Source organism: Leishmania major, chromosome 15, assembly GCF_000002725.2.
Source record: "Leishmania major strain Friedlin complete genome, chromosome 15".
Lineage (NCBI taxonomy): Eukaryota > Euglenozoa > Kinetoplastea > Trypanosomatida > Trypanosomatidae > Leishmania > Leishmania major.
Window position 1 is genome coordinate 193,354 of NC_007256.2, and position 18,366 is coordinate 211,719.

The 18,366-nt window shown below is 65.4% G+C and overlaps 3 protein-coding genes and 1 pseudogene across 3 annotated transcripts, besides 1 other annotated feature; all 4 read left to right on the forward strand.

The window, feature by feature from the left end:
* The window catches only part of LMJF_15_0440, a 41,809-nt pseudogene extending 32,107 nt beyond the window's left edge, over positions 1–9,702 (forward strand).
* Positions 1–9,702: part of a sequence feature that runs on past the window's edge.
* Positions 9,703–10,378: 676 nt separating this feature from the next.
* On the forward strand, positions 10,379–12,520 carry LMJF_15_0490 (conserved hypothetical protein; the record flags this gene model as incomplete). Its single annotated transcript, XM_001681910.1, has 1 exon — positions 10,379–12,520. One exon carries the CDS (start codon positions 10,379–10,381, stop codon positions 12,518–12,520), a length of 2,142 nt encoding a protein of 713 aa, XP_001681962.1.
* A 937-nt stretch (positions 12,521–13,457) lies between these two features.
* Positions 13,458–16,463, forward strand: LMJF_15_0500 (katanin-like protein; the record flags this gene model as incomplete). The annotated part of the gene is made up of 1 exon (XM_001681911.1): positions 13,458–16,463. The coding sequence occupies one exon, from the start codon at positions 13,458–13,460 to the stop codon at positions 16,461–16,463; it is 3,006 nt and encodes a 1,001-aa protein (XP_001681963.1).
* A 933-nt stretch (positions 16,464–17,396) lies between these two features.
* On the forward strand, positions 17,397–17,873 carry LMJF_15_0510 (putative ecotin; the record flags this gene model as incomplete). Its single annotated transcript, XM_001681912.1, has 1 exon — positions 17,397–17,873. The coding sequence occupies one exon, from the start codon at positions 17,397–17,399 to the stop codon at positions 17,871–17,873; it is 477 nt and encodes a 158-aa protein (XP_001681964.1).
* Positions 17,874–18,366: the final 493 nt, after the last annotated feature.

Genomic DNA, 18,366 nt, shown 5'->3' on the forward strand with positions numbered 1-18,366 from the left:
CAGGCGCGTGCGGCGGTGCTGAAGCGGTACCCCATGTGCGCACGCGACGTGACGGAGGCGGTGGGCAAGGACGCCGTGTTCGCGTCACTGGCTGCGCGCCACGCGGGTCTGCTGTCAGACCCTGCAGCCAACAAGGAATCGCTGGCCGGCGTGGAGGATCTCATGCGCCAGCGCGGTGCTGAGGTGGAGAGCGGGCGCCGGCAGCGACGCCGACGCCGCCCTGCAAACCCTCCACGCCTGCTGGACATGAACGACGTGGCGCTGGAGAGTGGCGAGCTGGACGACTACCACAGCCGACGCCACCGCCACCGCCGCGGCCGCATTCTGGACGCGCGGGAGGTGCCGATGGATATTGCCGGCGAAGTGCACGAGCCGCAGGACGAGGCGAAGCTGCCGCCCAGGCCGCGCCACGCCGCGGCGCGGCGCCACAGCGACCCGTACTACCAGGAGCTGGTGGCGCTGCGCGCGTCGCTGGTGAGGGAGGACGAGGCCGTCAACGCAGACAGCATTCGGTGTGTGGAGGAGCAGATGAATGACCGCGTGGCGCAGCTGAACAGCGACGCGGCGCGCGCACGTGCGGCGGAGATGCGCGCGGAGGCGGCGCTGAAGGCACGCTACCCGTTTCTTGGCCCCACCGTGGCGGGCGAGATGCTCACGGCGGTTCGCCTGGAGGACGACGCCGTGTTCGTGGGTCTGGCGGCCGAGCACGCGTCGCTCAAGGCGACGCCGACGACGCCGCGGCAGGCGCTGGCGTGTGTGGAGCAGGGGATGCGTACGCGCGCGAGCGAGCTGGTGGCGGAGCACGCGCGCGACGAGGAGGCGCTGCGTGAGAGGCTGCCGTTTGTCGGGGCGCTGCCTGGCGGCGTGACGCTGCGCGAGCTGGACATGGCCAACGACCCGGACGTGAAGCCGTTGCTGGCGCAGCTGGAGGAGCTGGCCAAGGACCCGGCGGCGGCGAAGGGGCCGGAGGCGCGGCGGCTGGAGAAGGCGATCGGCGAGCTGGCGCGCCGTGCTGCGGAGGACGAGGCCGAGCGCACGCGCCATGGCCTCTTGGACGCGGAGGGGCTGCACGAGCGCTTCCCGTTCCTGCCGGAGGAGCCGGTGCCGGGTGTGTCGCTGGTGGAGGCGGGCGTGATGGACAACCCCGAGTTCCGCACGCTGGCGAACGCGCTGGTGGACCTGCGCAGCAGCGCGGAGACCAGCCCGCAGGCGCTGCGCGCCGCGGAGGAGGCGCTGGCGGGCCACGCCGCCGAGGTGGCGGCCGCGAAGCTGCGCGCGACGGAGGAGGCGCAGGCGCACTACCCGTTCCTGTCGAAGCGCGTGGCGGGCGTGCCGCTGAGCGAGCTGCCGCTGGCGCAGGACGAGCTGTTCCAGGCGCTGGTGGCGCAGCGCGCGCCGCTGCTGGGGAGTCCGCGCACAAACGCGGCACGGCTGCACGCGATAGAGGCACGCGCCCAGGACCGTGCGCGCGAGCTCGCGGATGCCAAGCGCAAGCTGGACAGCCTACGCGATGCTGCAGATGACGAGGTGCGTTCGCGCAACCCGTTTCTGTCGCACAGCGACGTGCGCGGCGTGCCGCTGCGCGAGCTGGGCCTGTCGTGGGACCCCGAATACGCGCGGCTGATGGACCGCCGCCTGGCGCTGAAGGGGCGGCCGGTCGAGAATGCAGCTGAGCTGACTGCGGTGGAGGCGCGCCTGAAGAAGCGCGCTGCGGAAGTGGCGGAGGCGAAGCTCGTGGCGGAGGCGGAGCTGCGAGCCAAGTACCCGACTGTGGCGACGGCGCCCGAGGCGGCGATGCTGTCGTCGTTGATGCTGACGCTGGACCCGCGGCTGGCGCAGCTCGAGCAGCAGTGCGTGGCGCTTGCTGACCAGCCGAAACTAGACTGCGCGGTGTTGCGTGCCGCGGAGGAGGCGGCGGCAGTGCGCGTGCAGGAGCTGGTGGACGAAGACGCAAGCGCCGAGGAGGAGGCGGCGCAGGCGCGTGCGGCGGTGCTGAAGCGGTACCCCATGTGCGCACGCGACGTGACGGAGGCGGTGGGCAAGGACGCCGTGTTCGCGTCACTGGCTGCGCGCCACGCGGGTCTGCTGTCAGACCCTGCAGCCAACAAGGAATCGCTGGCCGGCGTGGAGGATCTCATGCGCCAGCGCGGTGCTGAGGTGGAGAGCGGGCGCCGGCAGCGACGCCGACGCCGCCCTGCAAACCCTCCACGCCTGCTGGACATGAACGACGTGGCGCTGGAGAGTGGCGAGCTGGACGACTACCACAGCCGACGCCACCGCCACCGCCGCGGCCGCATTCTGGACGCGCGGGAGGTGCCGATGGATATTGCCGGCGAAGTGCACGAGCCGCAGGACGAGGCGAAGCTGCCGCCCAGGCCGCGCCACGCCGCGGCGCGGCGCCACAGCGACCCGTACTACCAGGAGCTGGTGGCGCTGCGCGCGTCGCTGGTGAGGGAGGACGAGGCCGTCAACGCAGACAGCATTCGGTGTGTGGAGGAGCAGATGAATGACCGCGTGGCGCAGCTGAACAGCGACGCGGCGCGCGCACGTGCGGCGGAGATGCGCGCGGAGGCGGCGCTGAAGGCACGCTACCCGTTTCTTGGCCCCACCGTGGCGGGCGAGATGCTCACGGCGGTTCGCCTGGAGGACGACGCCGTGTTCGTGGGTCTGGCGGCCGAGCACGCGTCGCTCAAGGCGACGCCGACGACGCCGCGGCAGGCGCTGGCGTGTGTGGAGCAGGGGATGCGTACGCGCGCGAGCGAGCTGGTGGCGGAGCACGCGCGCGACGAGGAGGCGCTGCGTGAGAGGCTGCCGTTTGTCGGGGCGCTGCCTGGCGGCGTGACGCTGCGCGAGCTGGACATGGCCAACGACCCGGACGTGAAGCCGTTGCTGGCGCAGCTGGAGGAGCTGGCCAAGGACCCGGCGGCGGCGAAGGGGCCGGAGGCGCGGCGGCTGGAGAAGGCGATCGGCGAGCTGGCGCGCCGTGCTGCGGAGGACGAGGCCGAGCGCACGCGCCATGGCCTCTTGGACGCGGAGGGGCTGCACGAGCGCTTCCCGTTCCTGCCGGAGGAGCCGGTGCCGGGTGTGTCGCTGGTGGAGGCGGGCGTGATGGACAACCCCGAGTTCCGCACGCTGGCGAACGCGCTGGTGGACCTGCGCAGGGATTTGTCCGTAAAGGAGACTGCTGAGATCGTTTTTCAGCAGAGTATGGCCGAGGTCGCAATGCGTCTGGCAGCCGCGAAGCTGCGCGCGACGGAGGAGGCGCAGGCGCACTACCCGTTCCTGTCGAAGCGCGTGGCGGGCGTGCCGCTGAGCGAGCTGCCGCTGGCGCAGGACGAGCTGTTCCAGGCGCTGGTGGCGCAGCGCGCGCCGCTGCTGGGGAGTCCGCGCACAAACGCGGCACGGCTGCACGCGATAGAGGCACGCGCCCAGGACCGTGCGCGCGAGCTCGCTGTAGAAGCGAAGGCTATTCAACTTTTTCGGATGGACGAGAGTGAAGCGGTGCGTGCGCGTCATCCTTACCTGCCGCACAGCGACATGTTGTTGGTGCCGTTGCGTGAAGTCGCCGTCCAAAGCGATCGGAGGCTGCAATGCTTAGGCAGGCGACGTCTGCAGCTGAAGGGTGCCGGAAGCGTGGACGTGGGCGCCTTGGCGTTGGTGGAGTCGGAGATGCGTCAACGTGTCGGAGAGCTGGCGGGTCGGATCGTGGCTGCCGAGATGAAGGGTCGCCGGCGCTTCTTGCCACGGCAACGCCGCTCTGTGGGAGTCGTGTTTGCAGCGCTGCACGTTCCTGAGGACGAGGAGATCGTAGAGTGGCGGTTGGACGTGATGGAGAACCCGAACTGCGACGCGGATGACGAGGCCGTGGCGAAGAAGGCAATTCGGCGGCGCGGCAGTGCGTTGTTGGACGCCTATCTGGAAGCCGAGGCGGACATTGCGAGGGAGCTGCGTCGACTGCGCCGCTGCTTTCCAACGTGCGTGCGCGATGTGAACCCGTCCATCGAGCTGGACGACTACTTCGCAACGCTGCGTGGGACCTATGCGGATTGGATGGCCTTCATGGACGAAGAGGAGCCGAGCCTGATCCAAGTCCAGGAAGAGATGCGGGCGCGTAGTGTAGCTCTTATCGGTGACGACCGATGTGTGGCCGATGCCCTCAACAACTACTGCGTTGCGGAAGCAGAGTTGCGGCTTGCCAAGGCGCATCGAAAGCCGTCGGCGCAGGTTGCCCGCCTGCGCCGTGCCACCGACGTGGCGCAGTCCAAGCACCGCCTCTGGTCTCGTCGCCAGGCCCGCCGCCACGCGATGGCGCCGCTCTTCGACTTTCCTGTGAACGAAGGCGACTTTATCGACGACGATGGTGCGGACTCGTGGGTCGAGGAAGACACGTACGCCGCACACTCGCGGGCAGCACATTCGAAGGCCTGCATGGACTCCCACTTTCTGTACCTGCAGCGCCAGAAGGCAACGCTGACGGCCGGCGGGCACCGCAGCGGCGCTCGCTGCGTCTCCGAACTGTTGAAGCGTCGACTGCGCCAGCTCACGGGAGACGCAGCACGGCTGCAGCGGAGTCGGAAGCGCCGCGACAACGCCATCCTAAGACAGTATCCGTTCCTGCAGTCGCGCTACTTCATGAGTGTGCCGCTTTCGGAGCTACGGCTGGACGAAGACGACGAGTTCATGCGTCTGGCTGCGGAGCGCGATCGCCTCCTTCAGCCGCCAAGCGACCTGCGTGCAAGGTACCCCTTTCTGCCGGCTGTGATTAATGGTGTGCCCATTGAGGAGCTGGGACTGGAAGCCGATCCGGAGTTCATGCGGCTGGCATCGCAACGCGAGGATCTTATCGGACCCCTGCGCGCGAAGCTGAAGAGCGTGAAGGACCGCGAGGAAGCTATGCGGATTCGCGTGATCGAGCACGTGGCGGCGCATGTGGCAAGAGAAAACCACTTACGTGATACCTACCCGTTTCTCGATGCTCAAAAGCTGCCTGTACAGCTGCAACGACTGTACTTGGAACATGATGTACAGTTCCAGAGGTTGTACGCAGAGTACACGAAGCTGCGCGGCTCCGCAGCCGGCGATGACGCCTCGATGACGACGGCCACGATCGCAACACCAAAAGCTGGACGGTGCAGTCGCGTTAGCAGCATCGCGAGCAGCAGCAGCCTCGCCTCGCCGCGCCCACATGCGAAGACGGTGGCGCAGAAGCAGCTGGAGAAGCGGATGCGGGAGTGGGTGATGCGCCTGGCTGAGGAAGAGGCGGAGTGGGAATTCGCCAACATGATGGACCTCGAGAGTCTCGCGGATCGCTTTCCGTTCTTGCCGGTCGAGCCGTTGCCGGGCATCCACCTCGGCGAGATCGGTGCCTTCGCCGATGTGCGGTTCTGCTCTATGGCAGCAGCGCTGGAGCTGGCGCGCAAGAACATCGCGCCGCCGGCGGAGGTGGCGACCGCCGAAGCGGCCCTTCTCTCGCGTGTTATGCAGCTGGCGGAAGAGAAGCATAGGAAGACGGTGCGCTGCCGTGAGCGCCATCCTCCCCTGCCACGGCGTGTCAGTGGCGTGCTTCTCGGTGACATCGACCTCCCTGTGGGTGGCGAGGTCGCGGAGGCCAGCGAAGAAGTGCTGCTGGAGTCGTACTACAGGGCAGCAGGGAAGGTGAAAGCGCGGCGTGTTTGCAACGCGGACGAGGACGAGGCGGTGCGCTCGCGTCATCCATTCCTGGAGATGAACGACGTGCATGGGGTGCCACTGCGGTACCTGCCGCTCTCCGACGACTCCATCTACCTCTCCTACCTGCGCAAGTGGAGAGTGGTGTTGTCGACCGAGCCAATCGATCGGGAGAAGCTCCGCATTTACGAGGACCTTCTCCGCGAGTGTGCAGAGGAGCAGGCACTGCGCATCATCGATGTGAATGCGGCGATGGCGAACCGCCTGAACCAGCTGCAGGTGATGAACGTGGTGCCGGCAACGCTGTCGCTGCTAGACCTGCATAACATACTGGTGAAGGCGCGCGATGTGCTCGTGGCAGAGCATAAAAGTGGCGTCATCCCGCCGCCCACCGTCGAAGATCGCGAGCTGTTGGCCGGTCTGGCAACAGCGTTTGCCAGTGCGTGGGAGGACGTGGTGCAGGAGCTGACAGCGTTGCGGCGGCGGTTCCCGTGGAGCGTGCGGGACGTCAACCCAGCACTTCGGCACGATGCTACCTTTCAGCAGTTGGAAGCGCAGCGGCAGTCGTTGTTTGCCACATTTAACCAGATGGAGCTGATGGAGTCGCTCGAGACGGAGGAACGCAAGCGGAGCGTTGAGCTTATCGAGGACGACACGTACGTGCGTGATGCTGAGAAGGCGTGTGCGCCGTCTGCGCAGAAGCCGCTGCGCCGGCTCAGTGCAGAGGAGCTGACGAAGCAGTGGAAGCATCAGCTGTGTCTGCGTCATCGCCAACGCCGCATGGTATCCTTCAGCGACATCCCAGACGATGCCACGGAATTGAATGGTTCGAGCACCAGTGGTGGCCGCATATCGAAGGCGCGCAAGTCGCGCGAGCGCCGGAAGCGCAGCATGAGCTGGACCAAGTTGGACATCGACGTGATTCCAGACAACGTTTTCGCAGAAATCAAGGAGGAAGAGTTCCGCACAAGCCTACCCTGCTCCACCGGGCCGAGCGACATCCTAACGGCGCCGGATGGTCTGCCACCGATGCTGCTGTCACCGGACCGCCTGCAAGGCAGTCAGCTGGCGTCGCAGCCGCACACGCCGCAGAAACATCAACGCCGGCAGCGCTCACAGTCTGGGGGCCGGCACCGGCTCGGCAGCATCACTGCGGAGAGTATACCTCACAGTGAGGCATGCGCAATGCTGGGCGACGGCAAAATCGTGCCCGTTGACGAGTTGGCATCCTTGAACTCAGGGGCGGCCGGACCAGAGAGCAGTATTGCCTCCTCCGCTATCCTTCGCATTGGTGCGACGCCGGCTCCCTCGATGGCGACGACGGTGGCATCGAGCAGCGATGCCGCAGGCCTATCCCCACGGCGTGGGGCAGCTGACCCACGTAAGGGGCGGAAGCGCGTGCTTAAGAAGCGCTTGCGTGTGCGCCGCGCAAGCACCGCCTCAGTGGACGCGATTCCTGACGAGACCCCAGGCGAAGTTGTCGAGCACGATTTGGACGAGATCGACGGCGTCGCCCACCAGGCTGCTAAGCCGCCTTGCCCCGATGCTTCCGAGCCGAGCGCCGGTGGCGCCAACAGGCACGGTAGCGGAGGCCGACACCGCATTCCGCAGCCACCTCAGCAGCTGCGCAAGACGCGCACGCGACAACTTCCAACAAAGCCGAAGCTGGCGGCGCGCTCCGCCAAGACGCCGGCGTCCGCGGCAACGCCCAAAGAACGAGATGCGAAGGCTGGCAGAGCGGACCTGGTGCCGGTTGTGCAAACCAAGTCGCGGAAGATCAGCGTTCCGCGCATGGGCTCACAACTGCTTTCCGTTGCAGGCGAAGAGCCGGAGGTGACTGTGGGGCTGCTGCGTGAGCAGGAGATCGACCAGCAGCAGCAGACCTCGCGTGATACCGCAGCTGCGGCAATGGCATCGACTCGCAGGCCACAGCTGGAGCAGCAGCAGCAGCAGCGAAACCAAGGCACCACAAGCAGGACGCGGAGCAAGTCGAAGCAGCATCTCTCTCACCCGGCCAGCTCGCAGCGCTCTCGCATCAGCATCTCGCAGCTGGAAGAAGAGGAGGTTCGGGAGCTTCATATCTCGTTGTTGGAGCAGCAGCTGCAGGACCCGGCTGATCGCGGTCGCCGTCGCAGCGCGGCACCGCGCAGAGGCATGTCCGCGGAATCTGAGATCTGCTCAAGGAGGGCGTCCGCAGCACCGCGAGGCTCTGCTCCCTCCTCCGCAAGTTTCGGCCCCACCAACTCCCTTGATGCGGAGTCGCCGGAAGGCAGTTCTGAGGCGGCCAAAAAGGCTCTGGTGCAGCGCGCACTTCGCGAAGCGCAGCCGTGTCTGGCACAGGCAGTGACACAGGAAGAGGTGGAGGCCGCTGCTGAGCCGATGAGGTACGTCTTCGAGCACTGCGACCTCAGCCGATACGCGGCCAGCGGAAGCGGAGCGAGTGCGCTGCTCTCGGCGCGGCTACGTGAGTTGGAGACGCTGCTGCAGGCGTGGATCGTGCAGCGGTCGAAAGGAGCGATGCAGCATCGCGCGACGACCCCCGCCAGCAGCCCAGCCGCGCATTCGTGTCGCCGGCTGCAGGCGGCCGACAGCAGCGGCTCTTACGAGAACCCGAGACGGCTTCCGTTGCGGTGGGCACACCTCACCGTGGAGGAGCTGGACAGTGACGATGGGCTGCGCCATTTGAAGGACAGCGCCGCCCCGCCGCAGCGCATCCACAGCTACCTTGCTGCGTGGTCTGCACGCAAGCAAGCCGCCAACGAGGCGTTGTTCGCCATGTTCCCCTTCCTTGCGACGCTCCCATGCGGGTATGCACTGACAGAGGTGGGCTTCACGAACGATGCGGAGTTCCAGCACTACGCACGTGGCGGGGTGTACCAGGAGAGTGTGCACGTCCAGCAGCAGATGCGGGACGTGGTGGACAAGCTGGCGCGCACCAAGGCGGCCGCGGCAGAGGGGCGACGGGCGACGCGCTACGCGGACCGGGTTCGCGCCACTGTCGAGACGACACGTGACACCGCTGGCCCGGCTACCGGCTCGATAGAAGGACAGTCTGGTGGTGACGATCGGGCACCACTGCAGCATGCTCAGGCGCTCGCCGAGTACCCGGAGGATCCGCAGCTGCTGGACGCCATCCTTGCGGCGCGGGTGAAGCGGGCGAATCGGTTCCTCGACAAGCGGCAGCGTCTCTCCTTTGTGGCGCGGAGCAAGCAGGAGTCCGAGCGACTCATCAAGCGCATGATGGTGCGCATGAAGAAGGAATGGACCTCCGACATCCCCATGGGGATGGAGGACGTCGAGACGCTGCGGTTCTTCTTCGACGGTGTTGACGTCGATCACTTTGGCGTGCTAGACCGCACCGACACGACGGACTTCATCATGCTCACACTGGGGGAGGATAAGCACATGAGCCGCACGGATGTAGAGCGGCTGCTTTTCCCTGATGTGCCGCGCGGCGCGGCGTTGCCGACGCTCGTGGACTTCAGTGACTTCTCGAGGTTCTACAAGAAGGTGGCGCTGCAGGAGCTCGTGAAGCAAGATAGCACTTTCGAAGCGAAGGTGGCGACGCGCGCGACGACGGTGCCAGATGCGGGGGCGGGAACACCCCGAGTGACTACCACCACACCGCGCCGCCCCGAACCACCGTCAACGTCTCCGCGGGCAGGCAGCGACCGTCTCGGGCGCCTCAGCACCATTAGCAGCGGCGTCCTGCCGGTGCGAGCCTTTGCCGCCACCTCGCCTTTGGCAGCTGCTTCAGAAGCAGGAACGGTAGATGCGTCGATGAACACACCCAGGCGCATCGGGTTGCGGCGTCCGTCCTCGGAGCCGCGTCCGCGCCACGAGGGAAGTGGCATTCTCCACACACTGCAGCACCGGCACGGAAGTGCCTACACCCCACACACATCGGCGCGCGACCGTGTTAGGGCTCCCGAGGGTGGGGCTGTCGCTTCGACAGACCGCTGGTTTGAGTGTGGCCGGCCGAGCTCTGGGCACGCCAGCGCACCAGCCGGCACTCCTCCGCAGGCAGAAAAGTGAGCAAGACATGTGCATATGCTGGAGTCGTCTACGTGCGTGTCCGTGCTCTTGTGCGCATTCAATTTTGTGTTCGCTCTTCCACATGTTGTTCTTACTGTGACGTCGGTGCGGTTCTTTGGCCTCCTGCGCGTTGCCTCCCCCCCCCCCTCTCAGCCGCCGCCCCCCTTCGGTGTCATGCAGCCCACTCCCACCCCCTCCTCTCACATGTGTGATATGTGCTTCTGCCTGCCTGTGTAGCATGTCTCTGTGTGTGTGTGTGATGAGCCCACGGCCGCGCACCTCCACCGACACACCCAAAAATCAAACAGAAGCAGCCGAGGGCACACGCGTTTCTTTTCCGGGTGTGCGTGTGTCTCCCAGAGACACGAACGCGCCCGGCGCGCAGCGGCAATGACTTTGACGATACCGCCGGTGTCCATGCGGCGTGTGTAACGCAGCGCACCCCTCACCTGGCATGTCCGCCTCCTCCTCCTCTGTCGCACTGCGCACACAAAAACGCACACACATACATAGACTCAACTTCTCCCCCTCCTCCATGCGTACTCTCCTCCCTCCTCTCTCTGCGCCCGCCTAGTCTACACGCGTGCAGCTCCTTCCATCAACTTGATACCCTAGGCGGGCACGTCACTCACATAGACGGTTACCTACGCACGTCCATCAGAGCGCCTCCGTTGTCATGTGGCGTGGCGGCACCAACGCGGCTCCACCCAGATCCGCCTCCATGGAGGGTTTAGGAGGCGACGGCGGTGGCAGCAGCAGGCGCAACAGTCAGCCTGGCAGCGCCGCTCCAGCAGCCACCAGCGCCAGCCGCAAGTGGCCCCTGCGTTCGCTCTTCTCTGCAGGCGGTGGCAGCGGCGGTCTCTCTGACGCGGATTCGGCCCGCCAATACCAGCTTCACAAGAAGAATGACACCGCCGACAGTGATGGTGGCAGAGCTGCCGCGCAGGCGATGCAGCTCAGCAGCAGTAGCCTCATCATCGATAAAGGTCTGGAAACCCAAGAGCACGGGCAGCAACAACATGTGAATGCGCTGGTGGTGGACCAGAGTAGCCGCCTGGCGCACATGCCTGGTGTGACGCAGGTCCGTCAGCGCCACGGAGTATTGGTGGAACCGGTTCATCCTCGTGCTAGTGATGCCTCACCGCTTGCCCAAGGTGTGCGTGCGGGCGTCGAGGACTGGGGTGACGGCGATGACTGGGGAAGTTCGGCGAACGCGCTCGAGCAGCAGGCCCTCCCAGAACTTTCAACAGTTACTCCACCCTCAGCGCCGGGGACGGCGCACGCCGCCGACAGCGATGACGTGTTTGTCTCCGATGTCGCCTTAGCGCACCCTCGGCATCCTCGCGCGTCACAGACGGCGGCACAAGAGCTCACCTACACGCCTCGGCGGGGCTTGCCACCCGCAAGCGTACCACCGCAGCAGGCCACTGCGTCTGCTTCGGCCACTGTCGCCCCTGTAGCCGCTACACAAGCCTCCAGCGCTACGAGCGGCCGGTTCCCTGGACCGTCACCGCACCGAGGGGTTTCTCCGACAAGCTCGCTGGCAGCCTACACCCCCGCGCCGGCTGGCTTTCACAGCGGTATTCGAGGCCTTCGCAGCGCCTGCGACAGGTCGAGCGGCGGCGGCGGGACTCGCGGCGGAAACGAGGCGAAAGGCAAGAGTGCTGATCTCACGAAGCGACGGAAAAGGGGCTTCGGTGCTGTTGCCGTCCTCCCGTCCACTTTATCGTCGTCGTTGCCGAGCGCCGGCGCCCACACGGCCGACAACGCTGAGCCTGTAACGACCGTACTCGCAGTCCAAGAGGCGGAGCGCCAGCGTCTCGCCAAGGCAGCGGAAGCTGCCGAGCAGAGGCGAAGTTGGGCGCACGCAGTGCAAGAGATTTTAGAGCAAATCGCCGACGCGTGCGGCGCGGATGCACCCACGCCTGTGGAAGTGAGCTGCAACGTTGTGTACCCCGGGGCCAAAGTCACGGAGGCCATTCATGTGGCACGGCAGCTTCTGGAGAAGGCGAGGAGCAGTGAGGCCTCCAGGGCGAACGCTCTTGACGGCGACGGCGATGCTGTGAGGAATTACGGCACGGTGGTGCGCATGTTGGCTGCGCACACGCAAACGGCCGTGGAGCGGGAAGGTGGCGAGTGCGAAGTAGATCGCCATCGAATCCAGCGGACTCGGCAGCTAGTCCTGGAGACGTGGCAAAGCATCTCCGTGGCGCTCCCTGGCATCTGGCGCCGGGCGTGGGCGTCGGCAATGGCGGCGTTGTCCGAGGATAAGCAACTGCCAGGCGTGCGTAGTCTTGCAGCATTGATGGGGCGAGAGCCCATAACACTTGCCCGACGGACGGCTGTCGCACTCGGCACCCTCTTTATGCAATGCTCGTCACGCAGCGACCGGCCCCTCGGTGTTAGCGAAGTGCACGCTGGCGTGGTAGCAGGCCTGGAAGCCGTTCTGAAGTCGTCGGCGGCGACGGCCACCGTTTCTGCTGCCTCTACTGCCCCGACCGTGGCAGAGATGCCGCCATGGGCAATGGAAATTGTGGCGGCGACGGCGGAGGCGATGGTACGTCGTGACGAAATGATCAAGCAGCAGGTCGTTGATGTTGCGAGCACCGCCGCTGCGGTAGATGACTGTGGCAACGCCGACAGGGCTATGCGCAGGGCACGGGTGCAGCTGCGGGAAGGTTCATGGACGCTCTGGTACGTGCTGAGAGTTTTGGGTCTGCTGGCGTGGTGGGAAAGAATGCTGCCCCACCTCATCCCTTGTCCTCCACCCTCAGCAGAGGCGCACACCGAGGCAGGCGCGACAGATGCATGGTCATAGGTGCGCCGCCCCCTCACGCGTAGAAACACAGGCGGGGCGCGAGCGGAGTGGAGAAGCACGACAGAGACAGAGAGGAGAGCCTCCACGTGATGTAGCCACACCCACGCACTGATTTGGCAGCGCTCACCACTACCAACACCGCCCCTCATGCTGCAGCTATCCATTCGCGCTGCTACTGCCCTTGCAGGTGGGGCGAATCGATTACGTGTATGTATGCACCCCCATTTTCCTTCAGTGCACCACACGTCCTGTTCAGTGCGTCGTTGTTGTCGAGGCAAGGGCGCTCCTGTGTTTGCTTGCCTTCTCTGCTGCCCCCCCCCTCCCTCCTCTCCCACTTCTCACTTGGTGTACCGCACCTCCTCTCCTGCAACGCAACAGCATGCCACAGAGGGTTGTTAGGGCACGAGCGAGCCACTCACGAAGACAGACAGCTGCACCGACATGAAGGCTGCGACGCATCTCCCGTTTTCTGCGTCGCAAAAAAATGGATGCCACCGCGCCCTCCCCTCTCTCTCCTCCCTTCGACACGTGCTCGCTGCTGAGGCTTGCGGAGGTGCTGACATGCCGTCCACTCACTTTTTGTTGTTTGTCCGTCTCTTCCCTCGTGACGGCTCTACGGCACCTCCTGCCACTTCACACCACCACCGCCCACCACCTCCGTGCAGTGAGCACACCAAGTCGCAGGCACCCGCCAGCCCACACCAACCCACAAACACACACATACACACACACGCAGATATAGATAGAGAGAGAGCCGTGGACTCAACGGCATAGACTGCAGAATAAGATAGGCACATATCCCGTGTGAGCGGCGACGACGACGACGACGGTGCATCTGAGAGACCCCAGCCCCGCCGCCACGCCATCGATTACGTCCACGGTGGATACGCACGTACACGCAGAGGAGGAGGAGCGAACGACATCCCGGAGCAGGCGCATGTTCGACGCCCTTCGCTCCATTCGGCGGCAAGCCGATGCCATGCAGGCGGCGGCACAAAACCCTTGCCTTTTCGACTCCCCTGCCGCGCCCCGCACCGCGGACGATCGTCGCTGGTTGTTCCCGTATCTCTGCGACATCAGCCGGCGTCAGCGTGCCTTGCGCAGCAAGCTCGAGGCCGACGGAGATGCCCAAGGCAGGCGTGCGGAGTCGGACGGTGACACTCTCCCCGCCGCCGCCAGGTCACCTGCAAGCCATCAAGTTGCAGAGGTCTGCATGCGCTATTCTCGGCCCTTGGCAGCTACCGCGTTAGCCGGCTCCCAGCGCTGTGGCGCTGGGGTCGCTGCTCTGCTCTCTACCACGGAACTCCTCCGTGAAACGTCCCGGGACGACGCCGAGCTGTCAATCGTCAGGGATGCGCTTCCAATGTGTACCTTGTGGGGATCTGTTCTTCGCCTGTGGTGCACCGCGGGGGGAGAATGTCCAAATCTGCGCACTCTTGCTGCGGCTGCCCAGCTGCAGTGCCTCACGCCGCGTGGCAAACCGTTGGCGGTAGATGATGCCGGCATGCGGTGCATGTGTGCCGCCTTGTGGGCGGGGGCGCCAGACAAGCTGCGGCAGCTCCTGGACGCGGTGGGCATGAACAAGGACAACGACGCCGCATCAGAGGAGCGAGGACGGCGTCACACGAATTCGTCGTGCGCAGGTTCGCCAGCGGCGAGGAGCACGCTGCCTCACAGGCGGTCTCGCAGCCCTGCAGAGCGCCGCCCCGACGACGCACCTCAGAGGAGGGCTCGTGGCGATGCTGGCGTCGACAGTGCGTTGGGTGAGGGTGGTGGTGCCAACAGCTCCCTTGTTCCGCCCCTCCCTCTCCGGGCTACCTCTGCTCGTGCCCAGGCGGCCGCCTCACGATCACGCTCGCAAACTCCGCCGTCGCGCAGCCGTTCACAGTCGCCGCCGCCGCCGGTGTCCGTTGCGCCGGTCACTCGACCTGCGACGGCGGCACGCACGCGTCAGTCAGCTTTCTCTTTCGCAGTGCGAGTCGGCGACAGCAGTAGCGGCGCCGCGGCTGTCAGTGCAGCCGTCGCGCCAAAGCCCCAGCAGCAGCGGCAGCCGAGGCGGGAGAATGGTGATGCGCATGACATGGCTGGAGTGACGGAGAGTCAAGCTGGGCTAGTCAGTGGCGCGCCACGCTCGCACAACGGACCACCGCCGTCGCAGCAGCAGCCTGCTAGCGTGTCGCCGTCTGGACCGCTTCGCCAGAAGACCCTCACGGCATTCATCAGCGGCAGTGGGCTCTCCACACCGCACCAATGCCAACAGCAGAAGCCTCCGCCACCCGCCTCGACGGCGAAGCGCTCATCATGGTTGAACCAACCGCCACAGCAGCAGTCTGTTGCCCCATCGAAGGCCCCACCGTACGAGTACGACCTGCGCCACAGCACCGGCAGCAGCAGGATCGGCGGGGGCGTTGATCGTGGGGATGAGGAGAGCTCGCGTGCTCCGATGGCAGCACCGAGTAGTGGGAACAATCTGGCGCCGAGCAGCAGCATCAGCAGCCCATCCACCGCTGTCGGCGGCTTCGTCACGGCTGGTGAGCAGCTCCTCACGGACGTCCGGCAAGGACGTGCCATGAGCTCCGCGTATCTGAGCAAGCGGTCTCCAGCCCTCGGGCTGCGGCGAAACACCGGCTTTCAGCCTCCATACCATCAACAGCAGCCGAAGACGCCAGCAGGCGCGACCGACGTACAGGCCGCGCTGCACAGCACAACGACACTTCATGCAGGCAAAGGAACCGGTGGTGCAAGCCAGGCCGCTGGGCCGTCAGGTGGCACTTGCGGGGCCCGCAGCACGGGAGGCGCCACCGCGAGCCACAACCAAGGCGACGGGGACGACGACAGCGGGAGCTTTCCGGCCTCCCTGTTGCTGGCAGACGGCTCTGTCCCGCCGATCCTCCTGCCACTCGACCCGAAGCTCGTGACGCAGGTGGCGATGGAGATACTGGAGAACGGCGCCGGCGCGCGGCAGGTGGGCTGGGACGACATCGCAGGGCTGCAGCACGCCAAGGCGAGTGTGGAGGAGGCGATCGTGTGGCCGCTGCGCCGTCCAGACCTGTTTGTAGGGCTGCGCGACCCGCCGCGCGGGCTGCTGCTCTTCGGCCCACCCGGCACTGGAAAGACGATGATCGCCCGCGCGATCGCGAACCGCGCGGCGTGCACCTTCCTGAACATCTCGTCCTCCTCACTCATGTCAAAGTGGATGGGCGATGGCGAGAAGCTGGTGCGCTGTCTATTCGCCGTCGCGACGGTGAAGCAGCCGAGTGTCATCTTCATCGACGAAATCGACTCGCTGCTGTCCATGCGCGGAGAGGGGGAGACAGACTCTGTGCGGCGAGTCAAGACGGAGTTTTTGGTGCAGCTGGACGGTGTGGCGACGGACCGCGGTGACCGGGTGCTCCTCATCGGGGCAACCAACCGACCAGACGAGCTAGATGAGGCCGCACGGCGGCGCATGGAGAAGCGGCTATACATCCCGCTGCCAGACGAGGCGGCCCGGCGTGAGCTGATTCAACGTCTTCTCAAGTCGCTCGGCCCAAGTGAAGCGGGCGAGGACGGCGCCATTGGCAACGCTGGCGAGGCTGCCAGCACTGCCACCGCGACGACAACAACTCAAGTCACGCATACGCTTACCGACGCCGACCTGGACACTCTCGTGCGCAGCACTGACGGCTACTCTGGTGCCGACCTCAAGCAGCTGTGCAGGGAGGCAGCCATGGGGCCTCTTCGTGAGATGTCGATCATGCAGCTCAGCGCCGTGGCTGCTGCCGATCTCCGACCGGTGCAACGCAAAGACTTTAGGCAAGCCCTGAAGCGGCTGAAGCCGAGCGTGGGGCCGGCCGAGGTGCAGCGATACGTAGAATGGAATAAGCTTTTCGGCTCCTTCAACGAACACGACGACGACGACGATGACGAGCTCGAACATCACGAGGGCCATGGCGCCTGCTGATTGCCGCGAAGTCCACCTGCCCAACCGTCAGGGCCACACATGTGCGCGTACAACCACACGTGCGAGCACACGACAGCACAGCCTTCTCGCACCAGCAGCGGATAAGAAATGGAGAGACGCAGTGACGGTGACGACAAGTTTGAAGAGTGAGAGACACGACCAACCGCCAAAGCAGTGCGACAACGTGGGGAGTGCCACAGTAGTCGGTGATGTGGGCCTGCTGCACGTGGCAGCTGATGGGGCAGCCCTATGCCACCCTCTGTCTCACACCTACCTACTCACACACATCAGCAACCATACACACGGGCGCACTCTCTCTCTCTCCCTCGCTGCTTCCATGGAATGCCTTCTCTCTGCGCGCCATCCCTCGCCTCCTGCACGCATCTTGGGACGAACAAGCCACAGGCAGGGATGCGTGCCCTCTGCCTGGTGCGCCAGCGGCCGTAGTGCTTACTGCCCCTTCAAATCCCGCACCTCCCGTGGAACCTGTCCCGTCGACCTCTCTCTCTCTCTCTGTCAGCGTCGGATCGACTCAATCACGCCAACGGTGCCACCCCTCTCCGCCCCTCCGTCACCCCGCCCCCTCCTTCAAGCGGGGACTACGGCGTAGGGGCCGTGAGCGCGGGTGATGGGGGAAGGGTCATCACCGATGTGTTCATCGACTCGCCTAATACTGCACATGCCTCACCCGTCTCTCACACACTCCTCCACCAAATCTACGCCCACCCGTGCACGTGCTGCGTCTTGTGCACGCATGACTGCGACACGCTCAATTTGCGTAGGGGCCCTCTCCAAGCCAGCCTTTTCTTTTCATCGCTTCCACTGGCATCCGCTCGACGTGCATGCCCAGGCACACGCGCAGGCAGACACGAACCACCCCGCTACCCACCCACTCACCGTCTTACAACACTCCACTCTAACTCACCACCCGCGATGCCCGCAGGGATGTCCGACGCCGCTGGAAAGACACTCGCCGACTTCAAGGCGCCGTACCCGGAGCCGACGTCGCAGCAGCGCCGATACGTGATCTTCCTCGACCCCAAGGGCGACAGCAAGGAGCTGAACGACTACAAGGTGGAGCTGATCCCTGGCCGTGTCGAAAAGGTGGATGGCACCAATGTATACCGCATGGGCGGCAACATCGAGGAGAGGACTATCGATGGCTGGGGCTACCCCTACTACATCGTGACACTGACGACGATGTCGGGGACGCTGATGATGCCCCTCGGCGATGCAGCGCTCAAGAGGCCGCGTTTTGTGGCGATGAACACGAAAAACCTCTACCGCTACAACAGCCGGCTGCCCATCGTGGTGTACATGCCGAAGGACGGTGAGCTGCGCTACCGCATCTGGACCGTCAAGAGCACAGGCAGCGGCACGGCCAAGAGCACCAAGGCAAGGGAGATGTGAGCGGTCGCGCGCTGCAAGAGCCGCAATGCCTCCTGTACGTCTGTGTGTCACCATGTCGTCATCCCTCTCCCGCAGTGCCTCTCGCGGCTGTTCAGGTGCCGGCGGGCCATGCCCCCTTCCCTTCCTCCCGCACATATTTCGAATTCGTTTCTCTCGTGCCTCTCCCCTCCCCCTTCGTTGCCATGGGCGTTGACCTCAGAGACACGGTTAGTCTGCTCGGTGTGCGTGTGTACCAGGTGTTGGCCGATGCCTGGTCTCGCATGTGCCGCCGCCGCCGCCGCCCCCCCCCCCAACAGCCCCTCGCCTTGCCCTTCGGCCCCTCTCGCCGTCTGCCTGTCTTCCTCGCCCGCTACACACACACGCCATCCGAGACTCGGCCGCCTGACATGCAGAATGCCGAAGGGCAGAGATGGGTGGCGAAGAGGCGGAGAGGGTGCCTTGGTGCGTCTCTGCGTGTGCGTGTGGGGTTGCGTGATGGCGTGTGGCGGTGCAG